This window comes from Kogia breviceps, chromosome 11 (assembly GCF_026419965.1).
Source record: "Kogia breviceps isolate mKogBre1 chromosome 11, mKogBre1 haplotype 1, whole genome shotgun sequence".
Classification (NCBI taxonomy): Eukaryota; Metazoa; Chordata; class Mammalia; order Artiodactyla; family Physeteridae; genus Kogia; species Kogia breviceps.
The window spans coordinates 68,358,440-68,378,229 of NC_081320.1; the positions used below are offsets into that span (position 1 = coordinate 68,358,440).

A 19,790-nucleotide genomic window follows, 5' to 3' on the forward strand; every position below is an offset into this window, starting at 1 on the left:
CTGCCAATGCAGGGGACATGGGTTCGAGCCCTGGTCCAGGAAGATCCCACATACCACAGAGCAACTAAACCCGTGTACCACAACTACCACTCTAGAGCCTGTGCTCTAGAGCCCGCGAGCCACAACTACTGAGCCCGCGTGCCACAACTACTGAAGCCCATGTTCCTAGAGCCTGTGTGCTCTACTACAAGGGAAGCCACCACAATTAGGAGCCCGCGCACTGCAACGAAGAGAAGTCCCCGCTAGCTGCAACTAGAGGAAGCCCACACACAGCAATAAAGACCCAACACAGCCAAAAATAAATAAATAAATTTTTATTTTTGAAAGAAAGAAAGAAAGCTCTATGAAAGCCTTAAAACAACAACAACAAATATTGTTTTTTTTAGAATATGTGAGTGGAAGAACGTGAGAGAAGCATTGTATATCATCAGTTTTATTGTCTCATATCCATCCTCTGTGTGTGTGTGTGTGTGTGTGTGTGTGTGTGTGTGTGTTGTGTTTAGATGCCCTAACCATGTTTTTTTCTACCAATATGGATCCATCCATCCCACTTTATAGCTGTCTTCCTGGCCCTTGACTCTTACATTTATAGTTTGGTGTATGATTACTGCAAAATATAGGAGTTAATATATTCAGAATGCTAAGTAAAATTTTTTTTGTGCCAAACCCACATTTTACTCATGTTTTCAATGCGGCACTTCATGTATTTTTTAAAGCTATTTGTATGGCAAGACTGAAAGTGACTTGTGTTCTCTGGTACTCTTAGATCTTAGAATCTGGGAGTGTGTTGACCTTAATGGTAATTTGTACCAATCTCCTCTCTATTCCTTTCATCTCATCTTTTATTAAAGTGGGGAGGGGAACAAAGAGAGGTGGGTAGCAGGAGCCAAGGCCAAAGAACAATGCATGTGTAATTGGATGAGAAGGTACAGTGTTAGATTTGTCCATGTGTTATCTCATTTCTCACAGTAAATCCACAGAGTAGTTACTGTTATTCCCATTTCATAGAAAATAAAGTGGAAAGGTACTCAGCAAGGTTGGATAAATCACCCAAGGCTAGTTACACTGCCAATAAGTAATCCTCCTCTGGTGTGGCTGATTCCAAACCTTTGCTCTTTCTCTACATTGTTTTTCCTCATTTCCACTCCACCACAGAATAAATAATCTATGGAACATTGTTTCAAATTTTAATCCATGATGTAGTAGAAACCTTTTCTAAAATAAAATGTTGTGCATATTATGTAAAAATATTTTGCCTTTGAAAATAGGCTTAATATAGGCAGATAAGTAATATTTGAACTGCCTTAGTTTATGTGTAATATATTTACCTTTGTCTGAACTCACGGCATTATTTTACTTTCAATGTGATTATATAATTAAGATGGGTATTTGGCTTAACATTTGTGAGTTTTACGCATTTTTAAGACTTTACTTGGAGGTATTTATATACTTCAAATATTTACTGGGAAGTATCTTTGCAAGGTTAGGTGAAACATTTTACCAAGCTCCCATTTTCAATGAATCTCTGTTGGGAAAGGTTAAATAGTACTGTAGAGTAGTCTTTTGGCATTCAAGCAGTTTCTCTGCTCAAATAATGATGACTGTAATTGGCGGTCTTAGTAATAAGGTCATGAAGTCAAAAAGAGTTACCACAGTGTGGTCACCATTTTGACCATAAGGAACAGTATGTAAAAGTTGGTTAACTGGAAGGATTTCCTGCCTCCTTAGTAACTATTGTGTCTCTGTTTCTTTAGAGTCATAGCCAAATTGGAAAGAAGGGAAAAATGTTTCATGTAGAACATTTTGCTTTTAGAAGGGTGTTCTTTAGATTCACATGATGAAAAGCTTCTACAGAGAAAAGAAAACCAGAAACCATCCTTTGAATAAAATGCCTTTCTGCTATACTGCTTGTTCAGGGTGGTCTTCATTGTGCCGCCTTCTTGTTGGCCTGTTTTCTAAACCCTGTTTGACACATTATGGAGCTTCATGTTTTTAACTGGTAGAATTATTCTTTGCATTGGAATGTGTGTGTTTGTGCAACAGGGAGACAAGTACCACAGTCATTCCAAGAAACAGCTGCCACCTAAAATTTATAATCAGTATTAGAAGAAGAATAGAGATTTAAAAAAAAAAACAAAAATGGAATTGAATAGAAGCAGATATAGTATAGGGACCAGAAGAAAGCTTAAAATGAAAAAAAGGTAAATTAACATTCTCAGGGAAATGGGATAAAATTGATTAATAAGAAATAAGAACAGGATGGTATTTTTAAAAGAGCCATCTGAATAAGAAAGCACTTGTAAGGGGCCTTCCCCAGCAGTCCACTGGTTAGGACTCCACGCTTCCACCGCAGGGGGCACGAGTTCGATCCCTCATTGGGGAACTAAGATCTGGCATGCTGTGTGGCAGGGCCAAAAAAGAGGAAGGAAGGAAGAAGGGAAGAAAGAAAAGGGAAGGAAAGAAGGGAGGGAGGTAAGGAGAGAGGGAGGGAGCTGTAGGAAATTAAGAAAATATGATAGCCCAAATAAAAATTTCAAAACATAGGATGGAAGATGGAGTAAAAGAACCCTTTCAGGGGCAAAAACTAAAGAGATCAAGAGAGATGGAATGTGGGAAAGAAAAAAAATGTGAAAATTAGAAGTTTATTTCAGGCAGTTCAATATCCAACTTAAAGGAGTTCAAAAGGGAGAGCAGAGCAAAGTGAGGGCAGGAAACTGTCAAAGAAATAGCACAGGAAAATTTCCTATAACTAAAGGGTACAAATTCTAGTACAATGAATGAAAAATGATCCACACCAAGACACATCATCATGGAATTTCTAAAATTTTGTAGAGTTAAAAACAAAAATAAAACAGTTCACATGTGGAGAATTAAGGATCAAAATGGCAAAAGACTTAGAAGATATGAGAGATACCTTCAACATTCTGATGGAGTATGATTTCCTTCCTTTTATTTTGTAATCAGCTAGATTATCGATCAAGTGCAGAGATAAAATAATAAGAATATACTTTTATTCGAAACATTTTTTAAAATTAAGGACAAGGAAAACTTAATTTTTCTCTTTCTACTTATAGAACATAAATGAGTAAAGCACCTAAATACTTTTTAAAAAATGAGTTACTGAACAATATTTAACACACCTATGTTTGCCACTCCTCCAAAACAACTGTGTGTATCATATGTTTAATTTCAGTGTTTTTATACATGTATAGAAAAGGTCTAGAATGGGCCACTATGAAATTTCTTTTACTACTTACTCGTCTGTATATTGTCTAGGGTTTTTAAAATGAGTGTATATTAATTATATAGATAATTAATAGAATATAACTAAAAAGAGGGGAAGAAAAGAGACATGACTTATTCCTTAATTTATTTTTGAAAATGTAAGCAGTGCATGTTATGTCTGTCTCTTCTCCTAGGTGCTCTAGGAGATACAGTTGAAGTAGCAAACACAGCCTCAGCCTTTGAAGGATTTGGGGTCTGGCTGTTAAGGGGAAACATGCATGGAAGGGAATGGCTCCCAGCCGTGTTGAAAGTCTGCCTCTGTGTGATCTCAATGTACAGGCTGCTCTCAGGGCCAAGCAGATGGCTTTGCAGGGTCTGTGAAGAGATGGCAGCCTACTTACTTGAGAGTACTTTAAAAAAACAGCGTTCGTGAGAATACCAAACAAGAACCCTGATCCTGGAATGTCTAATTTAATAAATTTCATTTGCATTTCTACAGAAACCAACATGCTTCCAGCTTCCAAACCCAGGAGCCAGAGGTTAGAGTTTTAAATAATAATAACAATAATGAGTTATACTTATTCCAGATTAGTTTTCTGGCTCTCCAAAAAATAAATGACGAAGATGTCCAAAATGTTCTTTTCACAACTCTGCCAAATGCTGGCTTGTCCTCTTCGTCTGGAGATCCAGCCAATCTGTTGAAAATTATCCTATTTTTTTGATTACTTCCAGGCAGTTGTTCAGAGAGAAGACTAAATCCTGCAGTCTAAGATGGACATCCACTAAGTGGAGACTCTTTTCCATACAGCAGAAGAAATCACACTTGGATTTCTGAGTCTTATTTCTTCTAGCTGTGAATTTGGGAAAATGTACATCAGACATCACATCATACCTCGTTACGGACAGCGTTGTGTATTTATTGGGAATGTAACATTTGCCTGGTGACTCCTGGGTTTTTCTGTTTTTGTTTTTTTTCCTTGTAAATAAGCCTTGGCCTGAGTATAAACTTACCAAAAAACATGGATTCACTAGGGAGAAGGAAGCCTTGAGCCTGAATAAGAACAAGCATATACACTCTCTTTTCTGGTTTGATTTGCATGAGATTTAGAGGTTTTTTTCCTTTGTATTTTTGTTTTTAGGGTTTTTTTGGGGGGGTGGGGCGGTTGTGGTGGAGAGAGTGGTTAAGAGTTGTAGTGTATTAGTAAGATTTTCTTAATTTGAATATAGGAGAGACTTGAGACTATTAGATCAAATGGAATGTCTGTGGTCCAGTGATCTCTGAAAATGCTTTGTAAGAGCAGATGGATAGATTTTTGAAGTTTAGTTGAGCTGGCGGGTTGCCTGCTCATCTATTCCCTTTAAAGTCAGTGGGTGGGCCAGGCTCAGTGTATGGAAGTGGAAGCTCAGGTAGGGAAGCTTAATCTAAGTTGACCAGGGCTGATTGACAGCAGTGGAGAGATCGCTATCTGATCCAATAATGAGGACATGAACTCCTTTGAAAACTGGCCTATCTGGGCCATAGTGTCCTCTGCTCGTTAAGCAGATGCCTGGCACAGGATGGTTGGATTACCTGTGTAATAGAAGCCCTGAAAAGTCTAGTGGCTATAGATTGGGAAACAAGACAATTGGGTTCTAGTTGTGCATTTTCCCCCCAGCTTGTATTTTGATCTTGGGAGACTCATGTAATTCTTCTGGGCACTGGTTTCCTCATCTGGAAAATTAAGCGATTAGAGTAGTAGACCTCTCTGAGGGTCCTTCTCATTCTAATATTTTTCTTGAAGTCTGGAACTCTTGTCGGCACCTTCCCCTCGCTTTAGTAATAAGAATTGACCAATTGATATTAGCCTTAATGAAAATGTCTGTAAGGTTTAGAGTAGGATCTTGAACAAATTAATTGAATGAAAGTATTACAGGGATAGAAACCAAAAAGCTTTTATTCTGAAATATTGGACCTTTTGCTAAATTAGTCTATTAACTGTTAGTGAGTAAAAAAGAAATTTCTAGGTGATTTCTTGCTGGAATTTTGGATGAGAATGAGGCCAGTTCAGCACTGTTTGAACTGTTTGCATGTTTAGTGCATTTGTTTGACTAGGGTTTTAATACCTGTATGATACTCTTTAGAATTACCAAATAAGAGTTTATTAATCCTGTATATAATTTTAGAGTCAGACTGTTGGGGAATGCACCCCTATGGTTGAAAAGAAGACAGCCCATCCTTTTCTGGGGCAAGGTTTGTGGAGGGAGTTCTAAGAAAACAGTAAGAAGCCAGCAGATAATAACTGAGTGTCCCATGTACTAGCACCATTCTAGGTTTTGAAGTTAGAGATGAAATAAGAATTTTTAGTCTCAAGGAGCTAACTTCCTAGTGAGAGGAGACAGACTTGGAACATGTTTTAATAAACAACAGTAACTATTAATGTTATGAAAAAGATGAAATCATTATTGTAGGGACAGATGGAGTGTGCTTTTTTAACTAGAGAGGTTTGAAAAGATGGGAATAAAAGGAAGTAAAGAGGTAGGGCATGTGGACAGTTGTCTGAGTTTCACTTTGTCTTCCAAAGCCTTCACTCTCTAAACTGTGACTCTTGAGCTCACATAGGTGTATCAGAGCCTGCACTCGCAAAGGATAAGATGGAGGCCAAACTGATGATCCCTCACCTCAACCCTGCTTCAACCAGAACAGTTCTAGTTTGTTGTTGGTTTTTTGTGGTTTTTTTAAAATTTTAACTATTGAGATTATACTTGAAAAAAGTGGTCCATTGCTTTAAAGATTTGGAAAACAGCTGGCTTGGAATAAACCAGTTATGTTCATTCTTGCCCTTAGTGACTTAACTCTTATGTTTTCACAGTTGTGAAACATATCTAGGCAGATAATGGCCCCCCCAGAACCTGTAAATGTTACCTTGTACGCAAAGGGGGTCTTTGGAGACGTGATTAAATTAAGGATTTTTTGATGGGGAGATTATCTTGGATTATTTGGTCGGGATAATGTAACCACTGATAAGAGGCAGGCAGGAGAGATTTGAGAGGCAGAAGAAGAGAAAGCAGTGTGACCACAGAGGCAGAGATTGGAGTAATGGAGCTACAGGCAAAGAATGCCAGCAGCCACCCAAAACTAGAAGAGGTTAAGGATTGTATTCTCCCCTAGAGTCTCTGGAGGTGCCCCACTGACTCTTTGATTTTGGACTGTTGATACTGATTTCAGATTTCTGGCCTCCAGAGCTGTGAGAGTTAAATTGTGGGTTCCTTATTATCAGGGTCCCTTTTATTTATCATATTACCTTTTCCACAGAGTATAACTCAGTACCTTGAATGTTATAACTGTGCTTCAGTTACCTATTGCTGCGTAACAAACACCGCCAAATTTAGAGGCTTAAAATTACAACAGTTTTTTATTTCTCACAATTCTGTGGGTTGGCTGGGTTCAGCTGGATGGTTCTTCTTTACTGTGTGGTGTCATCTGGGATCACTCAAGTGGAAGCATTCATCTGAGATGTCAACTGGGGGCATAAATGACTGGGGGTGGGGTTCTAGAGGGGCCTCTCTAACAGACTGGTCACAAGCTGCCTTGCTTTGTGGAGCCTAAGGCACTTCCACTACCTCCTGTAGATCAGAGAAGGCACAGGGCTAGCTAGACTAGAGTCCAGGGGAAAGGAGATAGACCCTACCTCCTGAAGGGAAGGAGGCCTGCACATATAGGGCAGTAGGAACTATTGTTGGCCATCTTTGGAAACAATCTACCACAAACTGTTTAGAAAATGATTATTGAATTAACCCAGATAGATTGATTCTGCGATTTTATACGTAAGGAGATTCAGTAAGAAACATTTTCTAAGAAAAAAATTTCTGATGTAAAAAAATCCAATATAAGCTGCTAGAATGGGACCTTGCACACATGAGGAATTCAAGAGATGCGTGCTTACTGACCAGCTGGCTGGGTAGGGAGTGGAACTGTATTTCCCAGCTCACTCCTGGCTAGTGATTTCACATGGGGAAGGGCAGGGCACTTCGAGAACCAAGACCTTTAACTTCCCTCCCTGGGTATAGTATAGTGATGGCTGGTTTTGTGATTTGGAAGATTCTCCACCTGAAAAGCAGTTCCTGAAGGGAAGGATTAGAAAAACATTTGACGTGGCCAAGAATTTCATGGCTATCTACAGAGATTAAGAAGGGAGATGAGGGCTTCCCTGGTGGTGCAGTGGTTGAGAGTCCGCCTGCCGATGCAGGGGACACGGGTTCGTGCCCCGGTCCGGGAAGATCCCACATGCCGCAGAGCAGCTGGGCCCGTGAGCCATGGCTGCTGAGCCTGCACGTCCGGAGCCTGTGCTCCGCAACGGGAGAGGCCACAACAGTGAGAGGCCCGCGTACAGAAAAAAGAAAAAAAAAAAAAAGAAGGGAGATGAGACTGGCAGGAGACCTGGTCAGAGTCAGTACCCTTAGAACAGAGGTCCTGAAAAAGATGCCTTTCCTTTAACTTCCTATACCATTTGCCTGAAATTTAATAACAGGACTTCCTGGTGGACCCATCACAGTGATTACAAGTGCTTCTTGGGTAAAAGATTCTGACCCTGGGACCCCTGACATCTCTTTTGTCCAGTCACTTATTCTTGCTTAATTATTAGTACTCTGGGGAGAAATTTTGGTGTCAGCCCCAGTCAGGGGTAGAGAGAGGATTCTAGAAATGGAGTCAGACGTGGTTCTCCTGGTGGGAGTCCAAATCCAGATTTCTTTTTTATTAGTTGTTTCTATTTTATGAGTTTGCATTTGATCATCCTTTGAAATGTGTGTGTGTGTGTGTGTGTGCTTTGTCTTCTTTGTAGGTTTGTTTGCCTTTGGGAGCACTGTTTTTCTTAAGATGAGCTTGCTGTTTTTATCAGCAATCACCGTGGCAAGGAGACATAGGCCCTTAGCTGATTTCTCTCCTCTGGGGTCGTTTTATAGGCCAGAATCTGGGGAGTAGCTAGGTTTTAATAGTTTATTGGGTTCCCATTTCAAATACAGACTGAAAACCTCCAGGCTTTTGCCTTCATCATTTGTTTCCATCTAATGACCAGTTTTATGGTGTTTTCTCCATGGCCTGTGAATAAGTCCTGTTTTTTTAAAAACCAGGCACAAACTCTGCCTTTGCTGCTATTTACTATGTACTTCCTTTCTCCTGCATGTTTGTGCTTGCCCTTGCTAGCTTTCTCTTTTTATACCTTTGTACATTATTACTGTGTTGATCCCTGTTCCTGAGATGATTGAGAATGATAGGGGATATGTATGTAGGAATTGGGGGTAGATATACCTTATTTTTACTTTTAACACGTTTCCCCAAGTGCTTCTTTTCTTTGCATGATAGTTTTCATCCTGATAATTTTGTGAAACTCAGAAGCATGTGCTTCTGGCATTTCAACTTTTCATATGTGTGGCCGATCTTAGGATACAGATGTCTAAGAGAAATAGAAGCTTGATTCAATTGAAGGTTCCTCTAGGCTGTTGGATGGCAGGGTGGATTCACAGACTACCAAAATGACCAAAGCTCAGATGCTCTCAAAAACTAGACTCTCTTGGCATTACCAAGATTAGATGTGGAATGTGCAGACAAAAGGGCAGCGCTGAATGTGGCTGGATTAGGACTGCTTTCCCCACACAGCTTAGCCAAGACGGGATGAGTTGTTCTGGATGGTGTCTGGATTAGTGCCCCAAACCTATGTTCAAGCATAGGAGAGGCACAGAGAGCGTACCACACAGAGGCTACCACATTAAAATGGGTTCAGACTGATAATGGAACAGTGTTCTTGATATATTGTGAAGTGTAAAAAAACAGATTCTAGAGCAGTATATAAGGAGGAGAAAGGTATAGACAGACCTCAGAACAGACTGGTAGCTATCTTTAGGTCGTGTGTTTGTGGTGATTTTTAGATTTTTCTTTGCAGTGTTCTTTATTATCTAATTTTTTCTCGATAAATAAGAAGTGCTGGAATACATTTTAAATCTCTTTTAAAATAAAACAAAATGGTGCCAGGCAAGCATTTTCTTTCATTCAATAAACCTCTCTTGCTAGCCTACTCTATTCTCGGCCCCGGCTGGGCTCTGGGGGAGTCCAGCACTGAACATGGCAGACCGAGGAGCGCCTTGGTGGAGATCACAGCCACTCTGTGCTCCTGACACCTTATTCTTGGTGCAAGGCAAGTGGATTTCTTCAGGCAGCTTCTGTGTTTCCCCCGAGAGCCTCTCATCGGTTGTGCCTGCATAATTCTTACCTGGTGGGATAGGGAATAACTCACCTTTTGTGTAGTCTGACAGTTCCAAGGTTAAAACTGCTTATTCTCACTCTCTATCCTGGCTTGTTTGTTTTCTCCTGTGTCTGTCTGTTTTATCCCATTCAGAGTTTTTGCTGGTCTCCTTTGTCTTCCTAGGAGCTTGAACTTACAGAGGTTCAGTTTTTCCTTTTTATCATTTCTCTTGTTTCCTGTAAAGTTGCTGGGCTAGTTTTTGGCCAAGTAGATAAACAGGTTTGAAATGCCTGTCACTGGTGAATTTACCCCCAGGGCTTGCTATATCTGAGGAGGTAACATATCAGCCTGTTGGCTTATTTGAGAGAGCTAGAATCAAACTGTTCGCAAACCAGGGAGATGAGCTTTGTATATTTGTGTTTAAGAACATTTCGAACCCTGGCAAGATACTCAATTTATTAATTCAGATGGTGATTCTGAATGTCCTTAGATATAGCTAAGGATGCACTTTAAGAAACTATTAATTTGTTACCAACTTAGTCATAATTCCTTTTCTCCTTGACTTTGTCAAGGACTCTTTCATCTAACTTCATTCACTCAGCAACTGTTTATTAAGCACCAGCTGTGAACTGAGTGTCATACTTAGTACCTGAGATAGTATGGAGAAATAAGATAGATATAGTTAGTCTCTGCCTGTGCAGAATGTGTAATCAGTGGGAGAAATAAGTAAATTGGAAGTTCTATGTATGAAGTGCTATAAGTGCTATGATGGGGAGATTGTAGGTTATAGTGTTAGACCAGTGTCAGGCACCTAACCCACATTTACGACATCAGGGAAGGTGTCCTGGAAGAAGCTGGCGTAAGCCCCAAATTGAAGGATTATTTGGAGTTAGTCTGAGGTGGGCGAGGGCAGAAGTGTTCCTAGCAGAAAGTATATTTGCCAACATGTGGAGACTAGAAAGAGCATGTAATGTTGATAGAACCAAAAGAAACTCTGCATGGCTGTGTTTGAAGGTGGAGAGGCAAGAGATAGCTGGACAAGTGAGTCAGATTAAGCAGAACTTTGAAAATCAGGCTAAAGAGTTTAGACTGTGCAAAAAGCAGTAGGGAGCCATTAATCTCCTAATGTCACATGATTAGCTTTGTATTTTAAGGAGAGAATTCTTATCACAACAGAGAGTTACAGAGGGGGAAGATATGAGGCAAAGAGATCAAGTGAGAGGCTGACATAGCATCAAGGCAAGAGATAATGGCGGTCAGACTTGTAAGTAGTGGGGATGGTGGGAAATAGACTCAACAGATACTCTGGAGGTAGAAGTAGCAAGATTTGCCTGTGGACTGGGTGCACTGGGAGTTTCAGGCTTGGCAAGTTGGGTGAGTAGTTAAGTGTCAGTTGGGTGGGTACCAGTCACTGAGAGAAGAAAAAAGGCATAAGGCATAGGTTTGAGGTCAACTATGTTAGAATTTTTTTTTCCTCTGTGGCTAATATTACTTATTCATTCATTGCCAAAATATTTACCAGTCAACCAACATGTACATAGTATTGTGCTGTGTATCAAGAGAGATGCAGGGAAGTATAGATGCCTATAGATATTAATGCTGTAGTTGAGGTGAAAAGGTACACATTTAGTGAATGTCCATGGGGTCACCACATTTCTACTCTCTCTAGTCTGTCTGCTCTTGTCACCTCTCTGTCCTATTCAGATACTTTCAATGACTGTAAGACAGGTAAATCTGTCTAGTCTGGCATTCAGATTTCTAAAAAATCGTATGTCATCCTATGTTTTCTACTTTCTCTTGTCATGAAGTTCTGGGTTCGATCCCTGGTTGGGGAGCTAAGATCCTGCAAGCTGCGCGGTGCAGCCAAAAAAAAAAAAAAAAAAAGGCTTTAATTTTAGAATAGTAGCTCCTCAGCCCTTTTCTCTGGCATCATCATGGTCAGCAGAGCCAGTTATTTATCAAGGCAGTTTCTAGATGATGGTGATAACAACCATATGGTTTACTTAAGTGAGAATGCTTGTCTTTCTTACTCCACCAAGAGATATCAGACCATTAAGGAATGACTTACTCCCCTGGAAATTAGTGACTGATTCCTTGAGAAGAGATATCCACCAGGCTTTGTTGTGTAGATGGAGATGTTCTGTATGAGCAAATGTACTCAGGGATCCCAGTACTGAACTCTTACAGTTTTATCTTTAAGTGACTCTACTAAAAATGGAAGCTGATATTCTTGACCAGTTTTGCTTGGAGGTGGTAAAGAATGTAACATAGCCTGTAGTGGAATTGTTTTGTCTTCCCCCTCAATAAAACAGTGACCTTGGGCTTCCCTGGTGGCGCAGTGGTTGAGAGTCCACCTGCCGATGCAGGGGACACAAGTTCATGCCCCAGTCTGGGAAGATCCCACATGCCATGGAGCGGCTGGGCCGCTGAGCCATGGCCGCTGAGCCTGCACGTCCAGAGCCTGTGCTCTGCAACAGGAGAGGCCACAACAGTGAGAGGCCCGCGTACCGCAAAAAAAAAAAAAAAAAAAAAAAAGCATATTTGTTGGGGGGAAAAAGTCAGATGAAAAGTAAGTACTTGCTTGAATGCACTGAATTTTTTAAAAGAGAAAGCTGAGATACTTTTTTTTTTTTTTTTTTTTTTTTTGCGGTATGCGGGCCTCTCACTGTTGTGGCGTCTCCCGTTGCGGAGCACAGGCTCCGGACGCACAGGCTCAGCGGCCATGGCTCACGGGCTTAGTTGCTCCGCGGCATGTGGGATCTTCCCGGACCAGGGCACGAACCCGTGTCTCCTGCATCGGCAGGCGGATTCTCAACCACTGCGCCACCAGGGAAGCCCCTGAGATACTTTTGTGTAATTTTCTATGAGGAGAGGCACTGGGCAGTCTAGTGTGTTTCTTATAATATTTATTAATTTTTTCCATAAAAATATCTGATAAGTACAAAAAGGAAATGAGCTTATTTAACATAAAATGTCCAGTAAATGTTCAATAAATCTGTAACTTATTTATTGAGGATAAAGTAAGGATAGAGTAAGGACTTTTTAAAAAATTTGATCTTACTGAATATGAAATAGGTATAAAAGAAAATTTATAAAGTGTGGTAAGGTTTAAAAAATATGCAACAAACAAAAATTATCACTTCTCTCCAAAATCATGGGGAAATACCACTACATACCCACAAGGATGGCTAAAATGGAAAAAAAGACAACAGCAAATGTTGGAAGGGATATAGAGCCACTAGAATGCTTATTTGTTGTTGGGAATGTAAAATGCTATAACTATTTTGGAAAACAGTTTTCTAAAATGTTAAACATAGTTCAGCTTTATTATCAGATATTTATCTAAGAAAAATTAAAACATATGTCCACAAAATCCTTGTGTAAGAATGTTCATAGCAGCTTTATTCATGAAAGCCAACAAATGGAAACAGTCCCTGTCTGTCAAGAGAAGAATGGATAAACAACCTTGTATATTCAAAAAGAATCAAACTATTGATATGTTGAATAATATGAATGAATCTCATAAACTTTATGCTGAGTGAAAAAAGCCAGACACAAAAAGTTATGTAATTCATTATTACATTTATATGAAATTCTGGAATAGACAAAACCAAATTGTACTGATAGAAATCAAATCATGGTTGCTTTGGGGATTCAGAATTGACTGGGAAAGGGGCACAAGGGAACTTTCTGGGATGATGGAAAATTACTGAGGCTTCATAGGGTTGGATTACATGAGTGTATGCATTTGTGAAAATTGATCAAATGGTACACTTAAGGTTTGAGCATTTCACTGTGTGTGAAATACACCCCAATTTTTTTATACCCCAATTTTTAAACAATGATATTTTGGGTCTTCATTAATAGGAGCATGCATCTAGAGTTGCTAAGAAGGGCAAGTTGGGGAATATTTATGTTACCCCTTCAGAGTAATTCTTTAATAGTTTTGGAGACAGTACTTAACACCAAACGCTATGTTTAGCTTGAGCTTTTTTGCTGGTTGTACAGTTGGAGGACCTATTTTCAGAATCTTGTCAGAGTTCAGGGGGCAGTATTTATAAAGAGGGAAAAGGTAGCCCTCTCAGATTGGCACTCCAGAACTTAACATGCCATGTCTTCTGATGACCGTGCTCCAGACCAGTGGGTCTCAGCTGGGAACCTTTTTTTCCCTCTCAGGGTACATTTGGCAACGTCCAGAGATATTTTTGGTTGTCAGATGGTGGGAGGAGGAGGTGTTGAGCTACTAGCATCTAGTGAGTAGAAGCTGCGGAGGCTGCTAAACCCTTTACAATGCACAGGACGGCCTCCACAACAAAGAGGAGCTCATCCAAGCTGCCATTGGTGCCGACTTCGAGAAACCTTGTTTTACATTTGCCCTTTCTACTGAAGCTGAGTCAGTCTTAGTCTGCCAGGTGCTGACTATACTCATAGTCCAAATCAATTGTGGAAACTTGGCATTTTCACAAATTGCATATTTCTTCCCTGTCAGAAGTTAATATTAAATACTTGTAAGTATATGTAATCTTAAATTTTGAGATAAAATTCCATGCGTTAAGAGCGGTTCCAAAATCCAAATTAAATGTGTTGTTTCTATTGATTGTTAAATTCTTCAGATGTGAGTTTTGTTAACTTTATTTCATTAAATCTTCAAACAGATGATCTTCGTTGTCATTCTTTAAAAAATAAATAAATAAAAAGGCTTTATTATCAAATCAGAAGAAATAAATGATAGTAATTTATCTTTTTCTCTCTCCACAGAATGACAGGGAGTGAATTTTTCTCTCGTTTCCCGGAACTCTATCCCTTTCTTCTCAAACAGTTGGAAACTGTAGCCAATACCGTGGACAGGTGAGAAGAGAATAGGGTGGGGCAAAGTGAAATCAAGGATGTGAATTACTTCAAGATTTTTCCCTCCAGGCAGCAATTTTTAATCAGCTCCTTCCTTGTAAACATAGATGGATTTTTTTAAAGTGCTTCTTTATTAAATACATCATGTTGCCTGACACTCTGTAGTAGATATGTACCTGAAAGGTTGTATAAAATCCAGGTTTTATATTATATTTTACATTGTAAAAATCCTGTTTGTAAAGTTTTTAGTGTTTTATAGGAGTTAGCTTTTTAGAAGCACATGGTGATTTCTTCTAAGAATCATTTTCTTCCTCTTATATTCAAAGTCTGTGTGTTTACATATTGAGTTTGCTTTAACACACACCTGTCATTTTTTTTATCACTAGCCTGTTGCAGCTGACTAATCTGGTCACTTGTGATCAGAAATGGTACTATTCTACTTGAGTGAAGATGGCCAGTGACCCTGGCAACACAAATAATGCTATTAAGAGGGCTTCCAGTCTGATCAGAGCAGATTAAAAAGTTCACCATTGTCTTTTCAATCACATTCTGTGGCTGGTAGTGTAATTTTTAGAATGGACATCTTAGAGCATGGACCATTTTGTTCTTTTAGCAGTTTTTGCACTTGGCATGAATTTATACCAATTGTCTGTAATGAGAAAATAAAATCGCATCAGTGAATTTTACTTCTGTTTATGATACATTTCCTCACATTAGTAATTTGTGCAGACAGGCTTTTCTGGCCCTAGTAAGTGACTGTTCACGCTTTCTTAAGTACATTTGGATGTTGAAAGTTTCACATTTCATACTCTGGAATAGACACCTCTCTACTGTCTGAACAGCTGAAATCAAAAGAGCAGATTCGAATTATCAAATAATATTCTTTGAGAAGAGAATCCTGTGCAAAAGCCCAATCCACGGCTTTGCCAGTAGTTCTTCCTCATTTGCACACGAAGAAAATATGAAGTGAATGGAGGAAAATAATGCAAAAAGGAAAATTATTGCTGATCATAGAGTCTCACTTTATATATCAATACGTAATTATTTAATGAGAAAAACGTTTGAAGATAGTGCCTTGCCTAAACTTTTAAACCTTTTATGTACAATATTTTTTTTTTTTCAGTGATACAGGAGAACAAAACCATCATCCCAGCATGTTTCTCTTACTTTTGGTGTTGGGGAGGCTCTACCCTTCCCCGATGGATGGCACCTGTTCTGCTCTCAGCATGGCACCTTTTATTCCCTTCATTATGAGGTAGTGTATGCCTCATGGAAATAATGGGAGGGGGCATGGGGGCTTTATGGGGCTATTTAATCCTGTTCCTATTTCAGAAATTATAGATTTTTTTTTTTTTTTTTTTTTTTTTTTTTACTCTGGGAGGGTTCTTGTGAAGGCAGGGGCCTGGGATTATTGCTATTGCCCCCAACTGGTCTCCAGTGTTTCACATGGTGGGTTTAGGAGCTCATATTTACTGTTTAAATAGTGTTTTCTGGGAGTCCTGCCTGCTAATGGGTGTGTGGTGTTGATAGGAGATACCCCTTTTTGATAAACATAGCCTGGGTGTTTGCATTATCCCTGTGTTGAGCCTGGCCAGCATGGGGCAGGCTCGGTTCTGGCATATATCCCCTGTCCAGGGGTTCAAGAGGACACCTGGCCTTTCACTCTGGAGGAGTTTTCTGGTGGTTGCAAGGGGCAACATCTAGATGGCAATGCTGTGTAGCACGAGTTCACTTCCCACTCATCTTCCCTTTCAAGCTTGGAGTACCTGAGAAAAAGCCATGCATAAAGATTACACATGGCATCAAATGATATCAGGCTTTTCTGCTTCTACAGCCTATTACCACTTCCTCTTGTTACATTATTTTGAGGCATTCGCCAGCTTCTGATAACCTTTTTCATTTTGGATCAAAGGCCTCAATAAACAGGCCTCCAAAAAGTATTGAAATTTTCTTATGAAATATTTCAGAAACCCTGTGATATTAGTTAGCTTTTACCTTTCTGCTTACCTCTTGACAAAACAGTACCTTCATTTTTATGTATCTACCAAAAATTGAAATACAGCAGAAGGATAAAATATAACCAACTCAAGAGAGTGTACTTGTTATTTATGTGGTGTCCTGGGTTCCACTTCCTGGTTTCATAGAGCTGACTGATGCATTTTAATGTGAGAAACCATTAAACACAAGATTCTGGTGTGTGATTGCTGTAGCCATTTGTTTGCTCCAAGCCCTGGCTGTGGCTGTGTTATCTGTGATCACAGAGATGACTCACTCAGATTGGTTTTTGTTTCCTGATACAGAGTTACCAGCCTCCCATATCCAGCATTTGGTGATTCATTTTAGGAATTTGGGTCATAAATTTTACTTTCAGGAGCATTTTTAAATTGTACTTTCACATATAACTGGAAAGAACTAAAAAATAATTCAGAAAGTTGATGGTTGGGGGAGGCACATATACAGAATCACAGTGTACGTTAGAAACAAAGACACGCTTTAGAACTTTATCATCCTGTGTTGAGAACATCCAATTTGTGGAAGCTTATTTCTAATCAATCTGATATGTGTTACATCCTAGAAACCAGAAGTTACTACACTGAAAGTATCCTTCCTGTTATTTATTAGTTTACATATAATCAGAAAGCTCATATTACTAATTATACTCAGAGCACTTATTACATATACGAAGATAGCGTGAACATAGGAGATTTAAATATTGCCTTAAGGCTAAGGTACTTAGTGCATCTTCTTTTTCTTAACTCAGAAACACAAAGAAAGAAATGTACAGTTCTCCTGTCCTTCCAGTGAAAATGCCTTAGTCAGTGGTTTCTTTCTACTTGAATAAAGATTCATAGAGCACCACCAGCAGCAAAAGTGCCATAGTGGATTCCTTAGAGTGTCCATAGGCTCTGGTTTATTGAATGTCCAAGTATGTTATAGGCAGTGTTTCTCAAACTTTAAGATGTAAACATATCACTTGGGGGTCTCATAAATTCTGATTCAGTAGGTCTGGGGTGGGGCCTGAGATTCTGCATTTCACACAGACTTCTAGGTAATGCTGAGACTGTTGGTCTGCAGATCACACATTGAGTAGCAAGATTAAATTTGAGATATCAAACATTATCAGAACCACACACATACAGAGAGATTATTTTAATAAACTGTACAGTAGTAGGATCATACTTGGAACTTGGTTAGGCTATTCAGGAGGTTTATTAGAAGTAGTTTTTGACCCAGGAATGCAGAGAACAAGCAAAATATTCTGAGCAGAGAATTCAGTAAGAAGTAGAGACCAACCTTGTTGAGTCTCCACTGTTTGCCAGGCACTGAACTGGGCGTTTTGCTTAACAATGATTCTGAGAGGAGGTGTTACACCTCTTTACCTGTTGAGGAAACTGAGGTTCAGAAAACGACTCAGTTATAGAGTTGGAATATGAACCCAAGACTGTAGGGTTGTCAAGAGTGTTGGGTATCCTCTTTCTATTACACCAAAATATCCAACTACCTTTTGTGTAGTTAAGAGTTTCAGCTACACTGAGTAGCCCCAAGGGCCCTGAAATTTATGCAACTAGGAGCGATTAGGAGCCTGTATCTAGGCAGTGGATCCAAGTGCAGGCTATTTTCATGATGTAGAAGTCATGGCCCACTTGCAGTGGGGTCTGCTCCTGACCTTGCTTTTCCAGTGGTGGCAGTGGCTTGATTGGGTGCAGGCTTTCTCTCAGGTTTACATCTGTGGGATCATTGCTTGGGGTAATTGGGGCCAGTCTGTGGCCTGGGATAGAAGAAGCCTGGCTTTTCTTTCTTGAAAAGAAAGTAGAAAGATCCTAGAGTTAGAATTGGAAAACCCAGTTTTGGGTTTCATCAACCTACTGCCAGGACAACCTTGTGCTACCCTAAAGTGTTCACAGTCACACCGGAGAGATGAACTATGTAAAAAGATTTTTTAAAAATAGCGAATTTGGTAAAACTATACACAGTAGATTTAAATTACTTCTGAGAAAATTATTCATGAAGAAAGTGAAAGATTGATCATAAAAACCTGCCAATTCAGGCAGTATTTGTGGTTCTAATCATGGTAAAGACTGGGCTGTGTTGACTTGGGATAATGACTGAAAAGACAGATGTATGCACAAGTGGATGGGCAGTGTTTCATTTTTGTGGCATTGCTAGTATTTACGTACTTGGAAGAGCTCTAATCAGGCTCTTGGATACTCTGAGTTTAGCTAAAGCAAAATTTTTCAGCACAAAGATTACTCTGACTGCTAAAGTGAATCAGTTGTACAATGAGAAGATTAAAAGCCCCGATGACAGCTTTTTATTTCCCTTTGATTTACATATACTTACATGCCATTTCCTTCCTCTCTGTGAGGTGTTAGGAAGTATTATTTGTACCTTTGTCCCTTATTCCTCATTTGGGAAGCTAAGCTTATATCTCTGTTGCCTTTCTCTGTTAACTTAAATCTTAGAAGCTTCTGATGTGGATCTTTCACAGTTATGTGTGTGCGCAGCTATGATTTGTTGCATCATCTTGGAATAGAAATGATCATGTTAATCCCGGTGTTTTGTTTACAAGGTTTTTTCCAGTCGAGTATATTTTATGTGCCTAATGCTGTGCTGGATCCAGATACACAGCCCTCTTCATGCAGAGATGATGCCTTCAATTTAAGGCCGTTTACCCTTCAGTTCAGACACCACAGAGCAGAGTGACGCATGCTTTAAAAGGGACCCTGACTAGCTCCCTGAATACAGTTCACTAGTGCCCACTTGTCCAGGGCTTTCTAGAGACCAGAATATCTCTGAACACACACCTTGGAATTCCCTTTCACAAGCAAGCTTCGAGTTTGAATTGACGAGCTGTAGGAAACCAAAAGTGCCTCAAACCTTGGCAATCCTGAACAGAACAAAGGCCCTGGACTCAAGAGGCTTGGTTCTTTCTAAGCTCTGCCACTTATTCACTAGCTGTGATGCTTGAGCAAGGTTCTGTACCCTCCTTGGACCGGTGTGGTGCCTGTGTGTGTGAGGCAAAAAGTGCCTTCTATTGCAGATAACTGAGGTCTCAGCATCAGATTAAATCCCTCTACAGCCTTTTGTTCACTCTGAGATGCTTTTAAAAGGATCTCCCCACCCTCCCCCCTTTTTGACTTATTTTCATTGCAAATGACTTTTGGTATGTTTTTCTCCAAATCATTTCAATCATTGTTCACTTTAGGTAAATTTTCAGTGAAATCTGCCTTTCTGTTTTGTGAAAAATGTTGAGGTACAAATAACCGTACATTCTCAATTAAACACGTGGCAGTGGAAATCACCCGTAGCGATCTATGTATGCAATGAAAACTGTTTTAGTCGCGATATTGGAACATCTAGTCAACAATCAAAACACAAATTGGAAAATACGCATTTTATGTATTTCTTAAATATTTCATGGAACCTTTTGATTGTACCAGTCTTAAGAAGAAGGGAGGGGTAGGGAGTACAAAAACTAAGACTTAGGCCTTTTAAGCC

General features: G+C 39.6%; 1 protein-coding gene across 8 annotated transcripts in view; it reads left to right on the forward strand.

The window, feature by feature from the left end:
• The window catches only part of THADA (THADA armadillo repeat containing), a 312,556-nt gene that overhangs the window by 125,774 nt on the left and 166,992 nt on the right, over positions 1–19,790 (forward strand). For all 8 annotated transcript variants that reach the window (XR_010835564.1, XR_010835563.1, XR_010835565.1 and 5 more), the window contains 2 exons: positions 14,202–14,291; positions 15,415–15,546. Coding sequence is in view for 5 of the 8 variants with exons in the window: in XM_059079306.2 (XP_058935289.1) it covers positions 14,202–14,291; positions 15,415–15,546 (222 nt within the window). In the remaining 3 variants the exon portion in view is untranslated. The remainder of the gene's footprint in view (positions 1–14,201; positions 14,292–15,414; positions 15,547–19,790) is intronic.